We start from the raw sequence: 18,127 nt of genomic DNA on the forward strand, positions 1-18,127 counted from the left end.
TAATTAATCTACAAGAAGGGTAATGCCTGACGTTAACCCTTTGCTCTAACAGCCAGTTTAACAGTAAAGAAAGAAAACCAACTAGTGGAAAACAAATACCCCATACCTCAAACATCAGGCACTATTTAAATGGACACTCATGCACCAGCATCCTGGGCACACATACGTCCCCAACACTCTGTCATCACAGCATTTACCTACACGTACCCCATGGGTCACAGAAAGAAAGGTCCAAACCCCAACTAATACCATACTGAGTGCGTGAGCAAAGCAGCCTCTGAAACTGTACTTGCACAAGAAGTAATGCTGGGGGAGTGGTCAGAAGATAAGAATTTTTTAAAAAGTGAAGGAAAGATTTAAAAAAAAAAAAGGAAGTTTAGTGAATACAACTAAATCTACCAAGCATACTAAACCAAAACATGCAGTTCACTTAATAAAACCCGGTCATGAGAAATACTGCAGATGACGTTAGAAGCCATTTTTGAAGCACTGCTATATACAGAAGGTAAGTCTAAATTTGAACATTTATGAACTGTACTTTATTGTCGCTTCAAATTGACTTAGAGAGAGAGAAGTAGCTGGACTTCCAGCATACTAAAAAGGGGCTAAAAAAGTTGCCGTGTACAGACAACTGCATTTGGCTTTGTTTCAATTGTAGCAAGCAAACCAAGAAGAAAATGAGTGTAGTATGACCTTATACACAGCTGTTTAAAAAACGTATACATAAATTTTATTACGTTTTCAGAGAACTTCTAACTCTACTTGTCTGAAAAAAGGGGCTTCAAATCAAGTGCTGTATATCACATATTTAAGATATGATTTAATACCTTAAATATCTCTATAGTACTAGACGATGTTTTGATTTGCTATTGTAGGTTAGTATTAATAAAAATGTTATTTTTTATTGTGTAACTGAACTTTGAGTTTTAAGTAGAAAAATGAACATACAGCTAAGACACTTGGGTAGTTCTATATGTCATAGTTCTTTTTCCTAGTGTTTCTCATATTAAGTGCTACTGTTCCCACGTCTTTGTCAACCTATTAAAATATTAAGATTATTACTGAGAACTCTTTTCCTGCTCCCTATGAAATGAAAACCACAAATCTGAAATACGCAAACCAAAACCAGGTATATAAACTAGGAGGGGAAACAGTAACTGAAGTGGTTTGTAACTCTCACAAGATGCGTATTTACATATGAAAGGTTTCCACTCCCCCTTTAAAAAGTAAGAGCCAAAAATATAGCATATGGGCACCTAAAATATTTTTTTAATTTAAAAATCAAGGAACTGAACATTTGGGCATAAAAACTTCGCAAACTCAAACATGTTTGTGCCTCTCCCCACATCAAAGAAAATATTTAAGAGAATATTACAGCTGTGTCAGCTGAGATTTTGTTATTTTCCACCCAACATTGTATGCATTACAGCCAATTTGCTAATGCATTATAGAAACCAAATCAGTCACATCACATTCTGCGAAAGCAAAGGTGTGTGGGGAGGGGTCCAATGCTGCATGGCACAGCTGTCTCGGCAGCCGACCTGACGCTGATGGTCCCCACTTCCCTCGCCCCATGCCTGCTCGCTGAAGCAAGCCGCTAAGCTAACCACAGCGCTGCAAGGAGGTCTCAGGCTCTGCTCCTCCACAGCAGGTACCCGCACAGCGTGAGGACTTCGCAGGCTCAGGACCACACGCTGCGCTGCCACACTCAGCACGGGCAAGAGAATTGCATCACAAAAGATAAAGCAGCAAAGGCAACGGAGTATTTTCCACAGAAAGCAAACCGAACTGAAACCATGGCAACCTGCATCAGCCTACAGGCTAGGCAGTGGTGAGCAAAATCCCATTACCACCCACCTGAAGAGGTCTCCAAACTTGCTTCTCAGGTGACTACAGGACACGTACAGATCATAGAGGTAAGCTAAAATACACCTTTCTGGGGAGGAACACTCTGAGGGATTAACGACGTGCTTTACCACCCCGCACAACCTGCAGAAATATAACCATTCTGAGTTCATTCCAACGCGCCTTAGAAATGTGTCTTATATTGTTACATATCATATAAACCCCACTATTAGCTGGGCAACGTGATGACAGACCTTGCATCTACAGGCTGATGGGGCTCATGTGAAGTTTGATATCACCTGTGTATTTGCCTGGGCCCCAGGGAGGACAGGACACAGAGGCACTCGGGGAGCCCAGGGCAGAATGGGGCGAATGGGCAGGAAATCAAGACACACAACTCCCCCCTCTTCCTGGGTTACAAAGTGTGCGGGTGCGACCAGCCCCCAGCAGTGGGGAGCAGGCTGCAGAGGTGAGCCATCCGCTCCACTCACCTTGGCTCGCTTACAGCCTTCCAATAGCAGTGCAACAGTTGCTTTCACTACCTGAACCTAAAAGCATTTTCTGCTTGAGAGAGAACACCAAAAATACTTTTCGGAAAATCGTAGCTTCCACAAACCCTTCAAAGACTTGCGCGGTTTGCTCCGAGTTGAGGATGAGGCAGGCATGGTAACGCCGCAGAACGGCGACGATGCAGACGCACAGCCCTGTTGTGTAGCTTCCTGCCAGGCTGGACGACTTCAGCAGCAGCTCTGCCTCCACAACGCTCAGCTCATTCAACAGCTGAAAATGCACACACGAAAATAATGAACTGAAAATAACTTCCAAGTTAAACATGTAAAATAGGTGTAAAAAAAAAAAATACATTAAGGAAAAACTATATGGCAAACAAAAATTAAATCCCTTACTCACTACATAAAAAGGGAAAGAGGGAGCAAAATAAGATGCTGACGTATAAAAAATATCCCTTGGAACTGCTCTTCAGAAATACATGGCATTTCTGGCACCCAGATGCTTTACTTTGTAATATGATGGTTCAGTCCAAAACAGTGAAGCCCATCCTAAAATACTTTGTGCTAAAATAATCCAGAATTTTATTAATTTTTAAAGACTTAAAATTCATCCATCGATTGTCCATAATTGTCAAAGTAAGACAGGAGAGGAAGTATCTGGCACTCTGTTTTAGAGGCCAGGAAACTGAAACAGAAGAAAGCACATGGCAGCAAACCAGGAGAATCTGCAGTTCAGCTCTTGGCTTTTTTCTGGTTTTACAGAAAATGCATCACAGGTTTATCCTGACATAACCCCCCCAAAAATGAACTCTGTTTACCTGTATTGCAAAGTCTATAAGTCCATTGATATTCAGTGCTGGCTCCATGAGATCAAAGATGAGCTGTATATGGTGAGCCAAGGGAAGATGATATGATGTTCCTGAGGCAAAACTAGTTATCTGTTCGAGAACGTTGCTGGAGATCTGTGAAAATAAATGTTGAAAAGTCATATGGTGACTGAGGGCCTCCCACATACACTAGTGCTCCAAAAATCCTATTTTATAAGCAGTAATAGCAAGTGACAGCATTTTGCAGATAAAAGCACTAACAAATCCTGCGTGAGTATAGGTATTACTCTACTATCCTGCAAGTCAGTCATAATGCCATTTTATTTTCAAGACTGACAACACAGAAAATGCTGTTCTGCTGCTTTATAGCTGAGAGTCAAACTGTTTACAATACTGATTTTTATTCTGTGGGGTATTTTGCTTTAAAGAGGAGGCAAAATAATTTTTCTTTTCATCTTACTGCATTGTAATTTTTTTATTGATGGTTTTCAGATAATTAATAACATGTTTTCCTGCAAACAAAACCTGTAATAAATTCATTCAAAAGACCAGATCCAAAGATGTCTTATAAATTAAGTATCAAACATGTACCTCTTTTACTTTATTTCTTATGTTAGCCTCTGGTTATTAAAATATACTTAAAAACAGTAACACCTGACAAAGTGATGAAATCCTATGCTGATACATTTGCACACTTACAAGTCCTAATATAAACCAGGAAAGCTAGGCTTGTCATTTAAAATGAATTATTTATGTTCTCCAGTCAGCCACTGATATAGCTTTTTAACAGTAAAGGTTGACTATAAATTCTAATATCCAGAAAAGAACTGTATTATCCACCAGCTTCTCACAGAGACATACTGTTTGTTACACAGAAGAGTTCACTGTCCTTCATAAACACAGATGCAGTAACAGCTAATACATATGCAAGAGATTGGTCAATAAGTATCTAATTTACCAATGAGCCCTAAATAATGCTGTTAATTGAAATGTATGTAAAATTTATTTCAAATTTTTCATTAAAAAATCATGACAGCTATCATAATCCAGAAAGCTTCTTGCACAACAAACAAACAAAAACCCCCAAACAAACCAACCAAACCAAACCCCCAGATATCTACAGAAGCAGGTATTTTTGAATACCAAGACAGCATTTTTCCTCCTGCCTTTGAAAAAGCAGTGCACTGAAAATTCTTGGTATATACACTTCTAAAAACCTAGATTTGCTTCCTATTTGATATCTCTACAGCAGAATGTAAAAGGGTACGATTTTATACAAGGGAAGTACCTGAGAGGTCACCTGATGTTGATCAAAATAGGACAGTTGCTGTAGTTTTGTGAACACAGTCTCTAGGGTTGGAAATGCTTCTTGTTTGGTCTTCCTGGCTTTTTGCCCTTCATCTCCAACTTAACAGATAAAAAATTATTTTGGTAATTTTATATTTAATGGAGCCATAGTAGTTTTGCATTATTACTGATTTAAAAGACAATAAAAATCTTAATAAGGTTTACTCATGACTACATAAAACCCTACTTGCCTCAGTTTTCCATTATACTTGGGACAAACATATGCCACAGCATATAACAATATCAAAGCTACTCTGAGGTTATTCCAATGCAAAAAGGTGACACCCAAGAAAAACTGAAAAACAGTCATACGGTTTTACTAGGAGGGTAAGGAACATGTATCACTCACTGGCCAGTGTCTCATATTCCAGGCTTTAGCCTAACGCAAGTGTTTACAGCCAAGTCGTTATAATGAAAAATAGGGATTTCTAACCACAGTGGCCCTTTGCCGTCCCAGCGCAGCCGTAAGGCAGGCCAGCAGATTGTGCTTTGTGCTGTGGGACTCTGGTCAGTACTTCACTGTGAGGGGGATGAAAGCCAAATTACGTGATCAACATGCATGGCTCCAGACAACTTGCTGAGCACCTCACAGCTCCCATGATCTTCACTACAGGCTACCATACAGCAGCGTTAAAGCATTTACCACCCATTTCAGTAGTACTCTTCTTATTCAGAATTTTGAGGATGTCTTTGGTAATCTTCTTCAGCTGATGCCTTGCTTCATCACGTTCCTTACCAACGCCATAAAGTAGAATCATGCGCTGGTTACACTCATGACTTGAAGATTCATCCTGAAAAGACCAGATATGAGTGAAGCCTCTTTTCTTTTTCCTGTCATCACCTGCAGAAACCCGACCTGAGTAACCCAGAGTGCAATAAACAATAACTAACTCTTCATTAGAAAAAGGATCTCCTGTGGTTATCAGTGTGGAGGAAACAGTGCCAAATGAAATCACTAAAGAGTAAGGTAAAAATACAGAGGGAAAAAATGTAATCTGATATTATGAATTCTGTATGTGTCTGTAAGGACAGAGTCAGAGGACACATACGGATGACCCTCCTAACTGTCCCCTGGTTTGGTATTCAGTAGCAGATGAGTAAGAAGAAGACAGATGTCTAGAAACTGTGTGACATTTCTCTTATTATCTACAAGTCCATTGAAAAAAGATGCAGCCCAACTCCTAAAATTCTATTTTGCACATCCCAAAAAAATTGAAGTGTGTATAGTTTATTTAAATTGTAACTGGTTATATTTATTCTTTTAATAAAACATATCATAAAATGTTGATGCACTGTACATAACTTAAAAACCTGGAGCACCGCTCTGCAAGTCATATAAGGTATAAATATTTTGTTCAGTAGTACACTTACTTTCTCCAAACTAACCAATCACTACTTCTTTCAACTACTTTAAAAGTTTTTAAAAAATAAGGCTGTGTACAAAAATATTACTAAAGAATAACAAGGCAAAAACGTAGTAGACGGGAGTGCAACTCTACGCTCAGAAAAGTTGCAGTCTTACAAAATACATGCTCTTTTTAAAAATAGTGACTCTTTCAGTAGGTCAAAAGCAGGAAGTAAACCTCTAATTATTTTTAAAAATTCTGTTTCTCTCTCTCTTCTAGAGGAAACAAAAGCAGAAGCACTGAGAGCGTCACCTGGAATGTGCAGCTGTCTCTGGCTAAGAAACTAGTTCAAAGCCAGAGGAAGGTCTAAGTCTCAGAACTGGGATGCACAGCTGCTCCTCCAGCCTCTCCTTGCTCCGTGGGATTTACACATCAATGCTCCTGCCTGCTCACACGGTGAAGAGCTAGAGGAACTGCAAACTACCCTCTGCCAGCAACACCAACTTCCCATCGCAGGAAATACCCAAGCGTTTCATCGCTTCTCGACAGCACGCTACGGTAATCTTCTCTTTGATTTTGGGGTGGGGCGAAGGTGTCTGATTTTGCATGCTTAGGGAATACTTATTTCATTAGGATTAGACTTGGCAGCCGAATCTGTTACATGCTTCAAAGCATAAGCCAATTTATTTCTATCTAACAGATCGAAATAAAACTTTGCAGCTCTGTAAAGAAAATGTCAGGGATGTTTGGGCATTGGCTGACAAAGCATCAGCTCTCCTGAGTGCCTTATTTTACAAAGGCAGAGATCATACAGAAATATAGTAATTTTTACAATTGCATCACTACGCGCTCCTTTTGAAATGCAACACTGACCGATTCAACATCCCTGCCTGGCCTTCCCAGGCAACCAGTTCAGATCAGACCAGGTCTGATCAAGGTTTTCAGCCCAAGAGGAACAGTTTTCAGCCCAGCCCCTGTTACCAGTTACGCGGATGCCAGCCACTCAGTGTTTGTGGATGACTGGCCAGCCAACACGCTCTTGGTTTCGTGGTAAGAGCGGGCTCGGAGGGGCACAGCGCTACGCAGGGGTCTCAGCAGCGACTTCACACAGGTGCTCACTGCAGAGCACGGGAGGCTGCAACTCCTGCGCAACTCCCGTGTGTTGGCTCAAGTCAGTGAATTTTAAATTTATTTGCAACACAGCACCAGTAAAGCAACTGATCTAGGAAAATGACACGATAAACTGTCAAACTAGAATTAAAGGTATACATGAATACCTACATAAATAAAGCTACAAATAACTTCAGACTCTGCTGCCAAATGTGTAACCACTGAAGTAACAGACACCATTAGCTGTCCAAATGCTAATATGTAGGGCTCTCACTTTTTTCCCCTTGGAAGCACGAAGAGTGACTTTGTGGGGTGCCACATCCACCCTTTGACTACCCAGGTGAAATGGCGGCGGCCTGTGAGCAACGAGTCCTGGCGTCTGAGCAGAGGCAGGGAGGGGAAGGCAGAGATCAGCTCCAAGGGCAACCAAAAGCGGGGCTGAAATAACACCACTGGGAGAGACAGACAGATAGCCAAGCAGAAATACAATTAAAATGGGCGTTTGATTCCTTTTACTTCAGCCTGGCACTGTTAAATCTGCAGTCAAAAGGAGTTTAAATGCTATCCCTTTCCACACTGAGGAAGATGCAGAAAGGGATGTTTCTCCCTCCTCCCTGGGAGGAGAGAGGCAGTTTGGGCAGACGTGTCAGACGAGCAAAATCACAGCCCAGCTGGCCCATATGTGGCGAAACGGCCTCGCTGCCAGCAGCGTGCCACCACAGCCCGCCCGCCCCACACAGACCCACGCACCGCGGCCCTCACCAGCTCCTCTCTGCCGCCAGGCCATTGCCTGAGGAGGCACAGCCAGGCCGAGCCCAGCCAGGCCAGGGCCCACGGCCCAGCTCGGGCCTCACCGGCTGTAACGCCAGCTGCAGGGCCGCAGGGGCCGGGAGATCCGCGTCAGTGCCCCCAGCCCCACGCCACACCCAGCGAGAGCTGCGCGGTCAGCCACGCGCTCACTCCCAGCAGGGAACAGGCAGCACGACAACGCCTGCGCCGACCCTGCAGCCCACCACCATGCCGGCCCCTTGCCTACCCCTGCAGCGCAGGTCTTGCCGAAGCTGCGTGGGAAGCTCAGGAGGTTAGGACGGAAGCTCACCTTAGCATTTCAGTCATGGAAGCTCAAACGAGGCCACCTTACAAACATGGCTACATCTAGTGCTCTTCTACTGTAGAAACCTGACATCCTCGGTAAAATAAAACACAACTTGCAGCAGTCAAAATCCCCAAAGAAATGTTCCCAAAACAAAAACTACAAGTAGACTAAAAAGGTTGAAGGCTTATGACAGACATAACTCCCATTGCCATTTTTTTCTTTTTTGTTTTTACAGGGAGGGGGGAAAAGACAAAGTGCAAATGAAAGCTACAACCAACATCAGCTACTCTAGGAACAACAGCAACTGCACCAGCGATAACAAAATGGGTCAAGTCATTTTTCCTTTACTTTATACAATTCTGTTCCTGGTGGGTATCACCATGAACAGCCTGGCAATGTGGGTCTTTTTTAAAATATCCAGTAAATCCAATTTCATCATCTTCCTCAAGAACACTGTCATTTCTGACTTCCTCATGATCTTGACTTTTCCATTTAAAATCCTTAGCGATGCAAAGTTGGTATCATGGGTACTGAGAGGATTTGTGTGCCAGGTCACCCAGGTTGTATTTTACTTCACCATGTACATTAGCATTTTGTTTCTTGGTCTAATAACTATCGATCGCTATCAGAAAGCCACTTCGCCGTTCAGAACATCAACACCAAGGAGCCTTTTAGGTGCCAAGATCCTGTCCACAGCAATTTGGATATCTATGTTTGCTCTTTCATTACCCAACATGATTCTAACGAACAAGAAGAAAACGCCTAAGAATGTAAAAAAGTGTGCTCTCTTGAAATCCGAGTTGGGCTTAGTCTGGCACGAAATCGTAAACTATATTTGTCAACTTATCTTCTGGGTTAATTTAGCAGTCATAGTTGTGTGCTACATACTCATAAGTAAAGAACTGTACAAATCCTATAAAAGGACAAGATGCACAGGGAAGGCATCCAAAAAGACTGTAAATCTGAAGGTTTTCATCATTATCGCGGTGTTCTTTATCTGTTTTGTGCCATACCACTTTACTAGAATCCCCTACACGTTGAGCCAAACAAGAGACGTTTTTGAATGCTCTGCTCAGAACACCTTGTTTTACTTGAAAGAGAGCACGCTGTGGCTGACATCGCTAAATGCTTGCCTAGATCCATTCATATACTTTTTCCTTTGCAAATCATTTAGAAAGTCCTTGCTAGACACTCTGTGCAAGCACACAGCATCGTCAGAACTCAGAGCACGGATCAAGGAGCAGAACGAAGGAGATGACACAGATGAGACGCCGCTCTAGAGATAAGAACTACCCATACCCCTTCTTGGCCACATATGTTTATTGGTGGGCAGAAGCAGCACAAATCCTGCAGAAGAACATCTAGAATTTCACTGACTTCTTTAGAAATTGTCCTACAGATGAAGCACAAGCACTCTGGAACCAACATCACTGGTTGCAAAAATGATGCAACTAGAAAGCTTGAATGAAAGAAGAGCACCACCTGATCACAACCTCCATGCTTATCAGAATTGCTAGGACGAAGTTTGAACTTATAGTTGGAGCTGTAAGGAAAAAATTAAAACGGAGTCATGAAATGCTACAGCTGAGATTATGAACTGCAAAGGTTTTGCAGAAATAGCTTAACTTGGGCCACAGTAAAGTCCATGACAACACAAGATCTGGGAAATGCAAATAAAATCCACAGTAAATGTGATTTTTAAATACAGGGAGTTGTCACCTTGTACGCAACTGGCAGACAAACAGAAATATAGGACATATGTAGATAAGCTATTTATCTGGGCAGATTTTTGGTAACAGAATAACATTTTGCTTATCTCATTATATGCTTGCAATTCTTAATCCATTGACCAATAATTAATAGTTCTATGTCAGAAGAAATTATTTCATAATCAGGCTTATCTTGATGCAAGCTAAATCTTCAAATACTTCACCTTACTATATGAATAAACAAAAATGTACTTTTATAGAGAACAATATATTATATTAGAAAACATACAAAGACTCAATTTACAGAATACTTAGATCTTAGGGAAAGACAGACTCATGGTAAAATCTTTACTGACTATTAAAGGGCAGCTTTTTTGCACTCTACAAAAAATTTAACCACCTTCCCTTTTTCATTTGAAAAAGCTGAAAAAAACCCAGGGAAGTATTTTCAGGTACATAATATTTTCAGGTATCATAACAACAACACATGAAAAAGATCCTCGGCTATTGTAATAAATTATGGCTCTTTTATCATCATTGCAAAACAGCTCCAATTCAGAAATATGTTTCACTATCACGTAAGTGCTCAGTCCTGCCAAAAGCCACTGTCTGTCTACCCTTCTCTGGTACTCCTCTGTGCCTGGCAAGGCACTGGGCGTTTTCACGACTGATATCCCATTTCCTAAAAAGTTGTGAGACATTTCACTTACTTTAGCACTCAGCCCTAAAGTTTATGCATCTTTTATAACCTGCCTGGATTAATTAAATATTTTACAAAACGTTTCGTGCACGGCTTATGCTGGTATATACACCAACACTGATTAAAATCAGTAACTGGGTTACACCGCAGAAAACGGCACCATTATTTCCCTGGAACCAGCACTGCTGGTCACTCCAGAGCACACTCTCCACAAGCAGCCCCATGGGGCCCAGGACTGTCGGCTCCAGATGATGCCCAGAAGGGAAGTGTGAGATGCCCCACTTCCACCCAACACACATTCCCCACATTTTTTGTACCTACACATGGAGAGAGAGTGGCAATTATCTGGCAGCTGCTTCTCCTGATCAGATGAGCTGTTCAGACAACAGGTACTACAGCTATCTACCACATAGCAGTCACTGATAGGATACGCGGAGGTGCTTAGTACCCGCCTCTTACAATTGGGAACACTGTCAAGAGGTCAGTTTGGAAGAAAACGTGGAAGACGCTGCCTTGGACATCAGTCGTGGGGTATTGCAGTGGACCATCTCAGCTTTATATAGTCCTTGATGAATGAACAGAAGTCAGGTCAGGCAGCTAGGGACATGTCACGCTGATGACAAGGGCAAGGGTGACCTTCATCCCGGTCATCCCCAAGGCTCTTTGCTCTCTGCCAGCCATTTAACACCGACATCAGCATGCACACCTACATTAACCAAAATGTAGACACTAATGCACAAACTTACTGTCAATACAGCTGCAGCCTGAGAACCTCAAAAAGCAAACCATGTCTGCCCACAAAAGGATGGTTTGAACATGAGCGATTTCCCACATGGCAGCAAGCAAGGAGCCAGAACCCTAAGTCACATCAGTTGACAGGAAAATACAAGATAAATCACGTGACTCAGTTAAACTTACACAAAAAGTTCTGTTTATAGAGAAATGCAGTAGATTCCAACATCATATATAATAAACACATAATAAATACAAAGCATATCATGCAGCAGCAGCAGCTTCTGCCAGAGCCAGAAAGTGGCTGTAGCCAGCACACTGTATCAGCTGGCTACACTGGCGCCAAAATAAACCAGAAATCCCATTCTGGAGATCAAAAGTCAAGCTCAGGTTGATACATCAATATTAACAGGCTACAGAGGGAGGGTACAGTTTCTGAATATGTCGGTGCACATGATTTAGTAGCAGACTAACCCATTGTAAGGGTGGCTCTGAGCAGACTTTCTGGTCACACATTTGACAACAACTAGTGCTGCCCAGAACAGGGCAATTCACACACACAAACAAGAACTCAGAGCTACATTTAAGGATTATCCTGGAAAACTGTCATGAACACTCTGTGTTTGTTCATCCCACATCTCTAAAGGAGGCAAAGCACAACAGAACAGTGTAGGTGCCATCAGGTATGCCCCACACAAACAAAAAGCCAGCAAATATGCCTGTCTTGATGGATATGGTAATTTTCTTCTTTATTAGCATAGGAGAAGGAGGTGTACTTTCTGACAGAGAGCAAAAGGAAGAGAGAAAAGCAACAGCAAACGTGATTAACTAACTTGGGTGACACATGAAAATGAGGAAGGAAACAACACACCGCACCAACAGAAAAAGTCTCATCTTTCTACACATTTCCCCATTCTTAATACTTTGCTCGAGGCTTCTGTCAGCAGAGGAACCGCGGATGAACCGGAGATAGCCAAAGACCCCCCTCTCTGAAACAGCTGCTGCCAAGTTTGCTCAGGTACTTGCAAGATCGGAGCATTTACGTGGTGTGATGGGGCACTTGGTCATCTGACTTTCAGGTGTAAGAGGCTGATAACCAGCAGTGTGCATCTTATCTTGAAAATGTTATTTAAATCTGTGCTGTGAAAGGAAAAATGGTGTGTGCTTGGGGAAGTCGCTTCCCCAGAAGCGCCTTGCTTTTGGGCCACAACTGTAAAATTTCTATTCAATGATAAAATACATTTGCATGTAAAGACAAATGGTGCTCCAGGCAATCTGCTGTTACACCTTGCGATTGTATTATCTTAAGCCTCCATAATGAATATATACCATTTTAACTTTTCATTAGGTGGTAGTTTGTAAACAACTTAAACTTAGGCAAAAATTTAGATTTTCTATGAACTGGAAAATAAATCAGTCAGTCTATTTAATTCACTTTCAGGTTTTGTGTTTATTTGTGTAAACCTGCCAGTCGCTGTAAGGAACATGTAATTTTAAATACAGAATGTTACATTTTATTTTCTCTCTCTCCTTTTCACCCAAGCCTATTTTGAACAATGGGAGACTTTGCAAACGAGAGTATTGTCAGTAACTCCAGCGGAGCACCCTCCTCTGCACCATGCCACCGAGACACGACGGTCACCCACCTGGTCTTCCCAGTACTGTATACACTCGTCTTCCTTCTGGGACTCGTACTGAACAGCCTGGCTTTCTGGGCTTTCTTCCATATTCAAAGCACATCAACTTTCATTGTCTACCTGAAAAATATCTTAGTTTCTGATTTTCTAATGACCCTGATGCTTCCTCTGAAAATCCTGACGGACTCTGGCCTGGGACCATGGCAACTCAAAGCCTTCGTCTGTCGCTTCTCAGCCGTAGTATTTTATGACACCATGTATATTAGCATAGTGCTACTTGGTCTCATTGCTTTTGACAGATTTCTCAAGATTGTGAGACCTTTTGGGAAGTTCTGGGTGCAAAATCCGACCTCAGCAAAGATCCTTGCAAGTCTGGTCTGGCTCTTCTTCTTTGCTCTCTCTCTGCCTAATATGATCTTATCGAACAAGAAAGCAACGCCCCAATCTGTGACGAAGTGTGCCTCATTGAAGAATTACTTCGGACTCAAATGGCACGAAGCTGTCAATTATATCTGTCAGTTCGTCTTCTGGGCTGTTCTCATCCTCATGTTTCTATTTTATATAATTATTGCCAAAAAGGTATATGAGTCTTATATAAAAACACAGAAGAAAGACAACAAAAGCGAACAAAGGATCAAGGGGAAAGTATTCATCATTTTTACTGTGTTTTTCTTATGCTTTGCCCCCTTTCATTTTAGCAGGGTTCCCTATACTCTGAGTCAAACAACCACCCGAATGGACTGCCGTCTGCAGAACCAGCTCTTTGTCGCGAAAGAAAGCACTCTGTGGCTGGCTGCCACAAACGTCTGCATGGACCCCCTGATATACATGTTCTTGTGCAAACCATTTGTAGAAAAGGTGTTGTGCAGGAGAGTAAAGACATTTCGGAAAACAGTTCACACAAATGCAAAAACTGAACTGGACACACGAATGTCTGCTACCGAATCTTGATTCTGCAGCTTCATGCTCTACAGTCTCTGCATATTCATAGAGAAGTTTAAAAATAATTTGGTTTATTTCTGCTGTAGAAAATAAAGGGCGATTGCACTGTAATACTAATACTTAATAAAAATGGCACAATGGATTTCCCTGTTTATGCTTGCTGCTTAGCCTGAATAGGCAAAAAGCTGTCACTTAAACTGCTGACCCTGATCTAACACCAATCTTCCCCCTGAGCTGCGCTCTCTCATTGACACCACCACCATTAATCAAAGCTGTGGAAGCCCAGCCGTGTCTTCGTTGTGCCTGCCCAGCCACAGTACTGCTGCACTCACACCACAGAGGGCTGTACTACCTCGGAGTCACTCGTGCGACTTCACAGCCATAACCGCATCAGTCTCAATAGAAAAATAGCATCAGTGATGCATAAAACTAACAATGATCAGTCTGTAGTCTTGCGCTGCTCTGCTGGCTCTGCAAAGTGAATGAGAACAGAGGATCTTCTGATTTGGTCACTAAATCATGTCCACCTCACAGAATACAGACAAACTGTAGCCTATGAATTAAAATACCTTCATATAACTTAAGAATCTACAGAATAATTCTATCTGATTTAAACAATAATAACCTACTTGTTAAGACTTAAGCGGCTTACTGACTATGGCTGCTTCCAAGGACAATTTAGCATTATTTGGGATTAAAACCAAGAGCTGTTGATTTTGTATATCAGGAATTCTTACCCTGGGTGCCAGCTCAGGTGGCACATCACAGGGCAGGGAAGAGGAGGAACCGTACTTGACAGAGGGAAGAAGGACACAGTCCCTCCCCATCCCTACCCACCTTGCTGAGAAAACAGTCACGTCCCTCGCTAACAAACTTCACTTCTTCTCAAGCTCTCCTGCAAGCTTTATGCCTTCTCACACGTGCCAGATGCTTTGATCACCACTTGATTGCTGGTTTTAGAAATTAAATATTTATAGCAGCCTCATACAATCACGCAGGTTGCTCCATACAGCCAGATTTTTTCAGAGCTGTTTTTAGATTACTGTGCATTAATTACATCTGCCTTTGTGATTCCTCAGCCTCTGCCACACAGGTAGATGTATGTCTTATTTAGCAATTTCCACTCACTGTATCTTCTCCACTAGGCATGTTACATACTTTCCGTAAGTGAAACACCCTTTTACAACTGGAAACTGAGCTAATCCCCAATCAGCTTCCAGGTCATTCCGAACTTCCCTGTAAATCAACATTTGCTCAAACAGTTCCTCTCAGGATTAAATGCTATTGAGGAATTAATTCCTCTCTCCCCACATACATACCATGTTTAACAGGGTTAACCTAGCTACTTTAGTAAAAGTAAATATATTAAATTCTTAGCTGCTAAAATAGTCACCACTTCAGCAACTGCTTAAAGAAATGTATGAGGAGTCTGAAAATGTTTCGCTAAGCCTGCTGACAAAGCACAGCAATTAAGGTAGTGACCAGAGCTAAACATCAGGAGAGGACAGTTTGTAAATCAGCTGTGATCTTCTACCAGGCAGGTTCCCATGGAAATCTGTGTTCCTGAACTTTGGGTATATTAGGGAAGAATTCAGCGCAGAACTTTGGAGCTCAGTCCTCTCTCTCCCAAATGAATCACACCAGCATAGCTAATACAGAGGTGCCCAGGACTCTCAGCACAGACTTACATTCAGCTCTGGATTTAAAAGTGGAACTCTGGCCCATTTTTCCGGTTATTATGAAGAAAGACAGGAACATAAAATGAGCAATATAGCAGTGATAAACGATGAAAATGCTGAAGAACAGAAAAATTATTCCACTGTGGAAGTTTTTATTTTTTTCTCATTTCTACTGCTTGTAATACAAGGCTTGTTTAATGCTGTGCACAAACACATACCGGCAGTACACACAGTGAAATACTAAGAGCCTGCTTGTAAGGGTGGGTGTAACCACAAAATGGGCTGAGTTGCTCCTTAAATAAGGGGTGTGCCAAAGGTTTCAGAGGAGTCTTAATCATCTGTTTTTCAGTTGCTGCTTCTTAGGTAGGTAAAAGGGAGCCAGAGTTACCAAACTCTGTAGCTGAGAAGTGCAAGGTGACTGCAAGGATAGGACATCTGCTTGATCCACTTACAGAAAAAAGAAGTCCCCTAAATTCTAACATTTGTGACTTTGCAATTTTTTCTGTAAGTTTTTAGATACCTGCTTCCAGATGGAAGTAAGAATCGTAACAGTTAAAATGCCTCAATGTTTAGGTCTCTGCCTTTTAAGGCTCAGAAAAATCACCAAAGCAGTATTCTGTATTTTACATCTGACCAAAATGGAGACATATTTTGAGAACAGACTTCCCTTGGAGATGAGGAAGCCATCAATCTAGACCACAGGTAGAGAGTACCAGCAGCATGCCACAGAAAGCTGCTCTTCTGGGCCCTCCAGATTTCTTTAGTGCAGTCAAGGAATTTATGTAATTCAGAAAAGTTTATCAGCGTATTCAATACAACAGTCACCATTTTTCCAAATCTGACTCTTTTCCCAAATCTGATTATTTTCCCAACCTAACTTGGAAAGGCTGGTACTGACTCTCAGGAGCTGCTGAGAGAAACCTTTGCTTTTCCTAGATTCAGCTGTTGTACAAGACAGAGCAAATGCATGTAACGCTTCCACCTTAGGCATGCTTACCCCAGTCCATCACCACCACGAGGCAGCAGCAGGGCTTTTCCTTTCTGCATCCAAATGTTCATTTGCTCGGCTTGTCTACACTCCAGACTAAAAGCAACAAACAACCTAGAAACTGGAAAACTGGCACCAGGCCTTAAACTTGTTCAGACAAATGAACCTTATTCCAGGTCCAGGATTCACACAAAAACTATTGACTTATTCTAAACATTTTTTACAGGTTGTTGGGCTCCCAAAAGGGGAACTATAGGGCACTAGGCAGTCAAGTTTTGTAGGAAATCAATCTTATTTGGGTACACAAAGGCTTACATATATTTCTTTGTATTTTTTATTTTACTTGCGTTTCAGAAAAAGGAAATATATTATACCTTTGCCTAATAGACGCACCACATGGCCTTCCAGATTTCGTATCGTACTGCCTCTCCTCGGAGGGACAGCAAGTTAATTCCCGAATGCCTAAAGACAAATTCTGCACTTCATACGTGTCCCGACTCTCTGGCACAGCAATACACATCCCTCCATCACGGCTCCTACAACTCCAAGTACTGAGAAAACTCTCATATAACATACAGCAGTACTTCAATTAATTAGAAATGCAGAACAACAATTTGCATCATGAACAAGAGCTGGGAAGCCAGGTCAAGCAACCAAGGTGTTACCCATACGACTACACACAAACACACAGGGCCAGCAGGTCACATGTGACAACTAAAGGCACTAGAATAGACCTCAGCATATAGACAGGATCAGCCAGCCAAGGTGAGTAACTTCAGGTTACCTATCAACATAACGCTAGGAACTTGAGGACAGAGGAAAGAAAGAAATGAGCTCTGTAAAAGTCAGTTCCTAATTAGCTCCTTTCCTCCCTCTTTCCCTTTCAGTGACAGGCATCAAAACCGTGATAGAAGTAAACCACGTAAGGAAAGGGGAAGTATCAAACTCTTCCAAGACGCTTCCACTGACCAAAGCACCTCCATCTTGCACATCTGAAGGTATAACGCTGGAGGAATCATCCCAGTGTTGCAAGCTCTGATCATCCTACCACTTTTCTATGTTTAAAAAAAAGAAAAAGCCAGTCTCATATATTATCCAGGTGGCTAATCTGCTTTAAAAATAACCCTGTAGTTCCTATTGCTAAATATGATAGTAAAGGAGTTTTAGAATGAAGCAACACAATAATTGTTGTAGTAATGATGTTCAGACTCTTATGAAATCTGAGAATTGCTCTCTAATCACCAGAATACAAAAAGGGACATCCAACCTTTAAATACGTGAACAATAGTAAAGTTATAGGTTAGCTTTCAGCTTTTCTTTACATCAGAGCTTCACATTTCTTTCACGCTGTTTTTACAACAAGCTCCATAGCATTTCCTTTTTGTGTGGCGGCTAGTCCTGACTTGCTCCAGCCTCAGAACAGCCAAACAACACATCTGAATTAAAAGCCTGCCAGAGGATGCTATGACAGTGGTTTCTAACCCATTAAGTTTACCAATACACCAAAATACAGAGATTTTAAAGAAAAGTTAATGTGCCACTGTACCACATTCAAAAAACAAACAAAAAAACCCATTTTCATGTAGATTTTATGAATCTATTTATTATGTTTTGACCACTGTTAACACACAAACTTTGGTGCGTGTACTCCACAGAGTAC

General features: G+C 41.7%; 3 protein-coding genes across 3 annotated transcripts in view; 2 read left to right on the forward strand and 1 right to left on the reverse strand.

Annotated features, from left to right (window-relative positions):
- The window catches only part of MED12L (mediator complex subunit 12L), a 155,016-nt gene that overhangs the window by 43,369 nt on the left and 93,520 nt on the right, over window positions 1-18,127 (reverse strand). Inside the window, exons 16-20 of the mRNA XM_059822799.1 lie at window positions 5,172-5,319; window positions 4,470-4,588; window positions 3,173-3,316; window positions 2,462-2,625; window positions 1,858-1,989 (exon numbers count right to left, since the gene is read on the reverse strand). Coding sequence (XP_059678782.1) covers window positions 1,858-1,989; window positions 2,462-2,625; window positions 3,173-3,316; window positions 4,470-4,588; window positions 5,172-5,319 — 707 coding nt within the window. The remainder of the gene's footprint in view (window positions 1-1,857; window positions 1,990-2,461; window positions 2,626-3,172; window positions 3,317-4,469; window positions 4,589-5,171; window positions 5,320-18,127) is intronic.
- P2RY12 (purinergic receptor P2Y12) lies at window positions 8,341-9,360 on the forward strand. Its single transcript, XM_009810288.1, has one exon. It carries the CDS (start codon window positions 8,341-8,343, stop codon window positions 9,358-9,360), a length of 1,020 nt encoding a protein of 339 aa, XP_009808590.1.
- Window positions 12,766-13,809, forward strand: P2RY13 (purinergic receptor P2Y13). The gene has a single exon (XM_009810289.2). The coding sequence runs from the start codon at window positions 12,778-12,780 to the stop codon at window positions 13,807-13,809; it is 1,032 nt and encodes a 343-aa protein (XP_009808591.1). The 5' UTR covers window positions 12,766-12,777.

This window comes from Gavia stellata, chromosome 11 (genome assembly GCF_030936135.1).
Source record: "Gavia stellata isolate bGavSte3 chromosome 11, bGavSte3.hap2, whole genome shotgun sequence".
Taxonomy (NCBI): domain Eukaryota; kingdom Metazoa; phylum Chordata; class Aves; order Gaviiformes; family Gaviidae; genus Gavia; species Gavia stellata.

Excerpts from the sequence above, each read along its gene's own strand:
- P2RY12 (XM_009810288.1), top strand. The coding sequence starts at position 8,341 with ATGAAAGCTACAACCAACATCAGCTACTCTAGGAACAACAGCAACTGC.
- P2RY13 (XM_009810289.2), top strand. The coding sequence starts at position 12,778 with ATGGGAGACTTTGCAAACGAGAGTATTGTCAGTAACTCCAGCGGAGCA.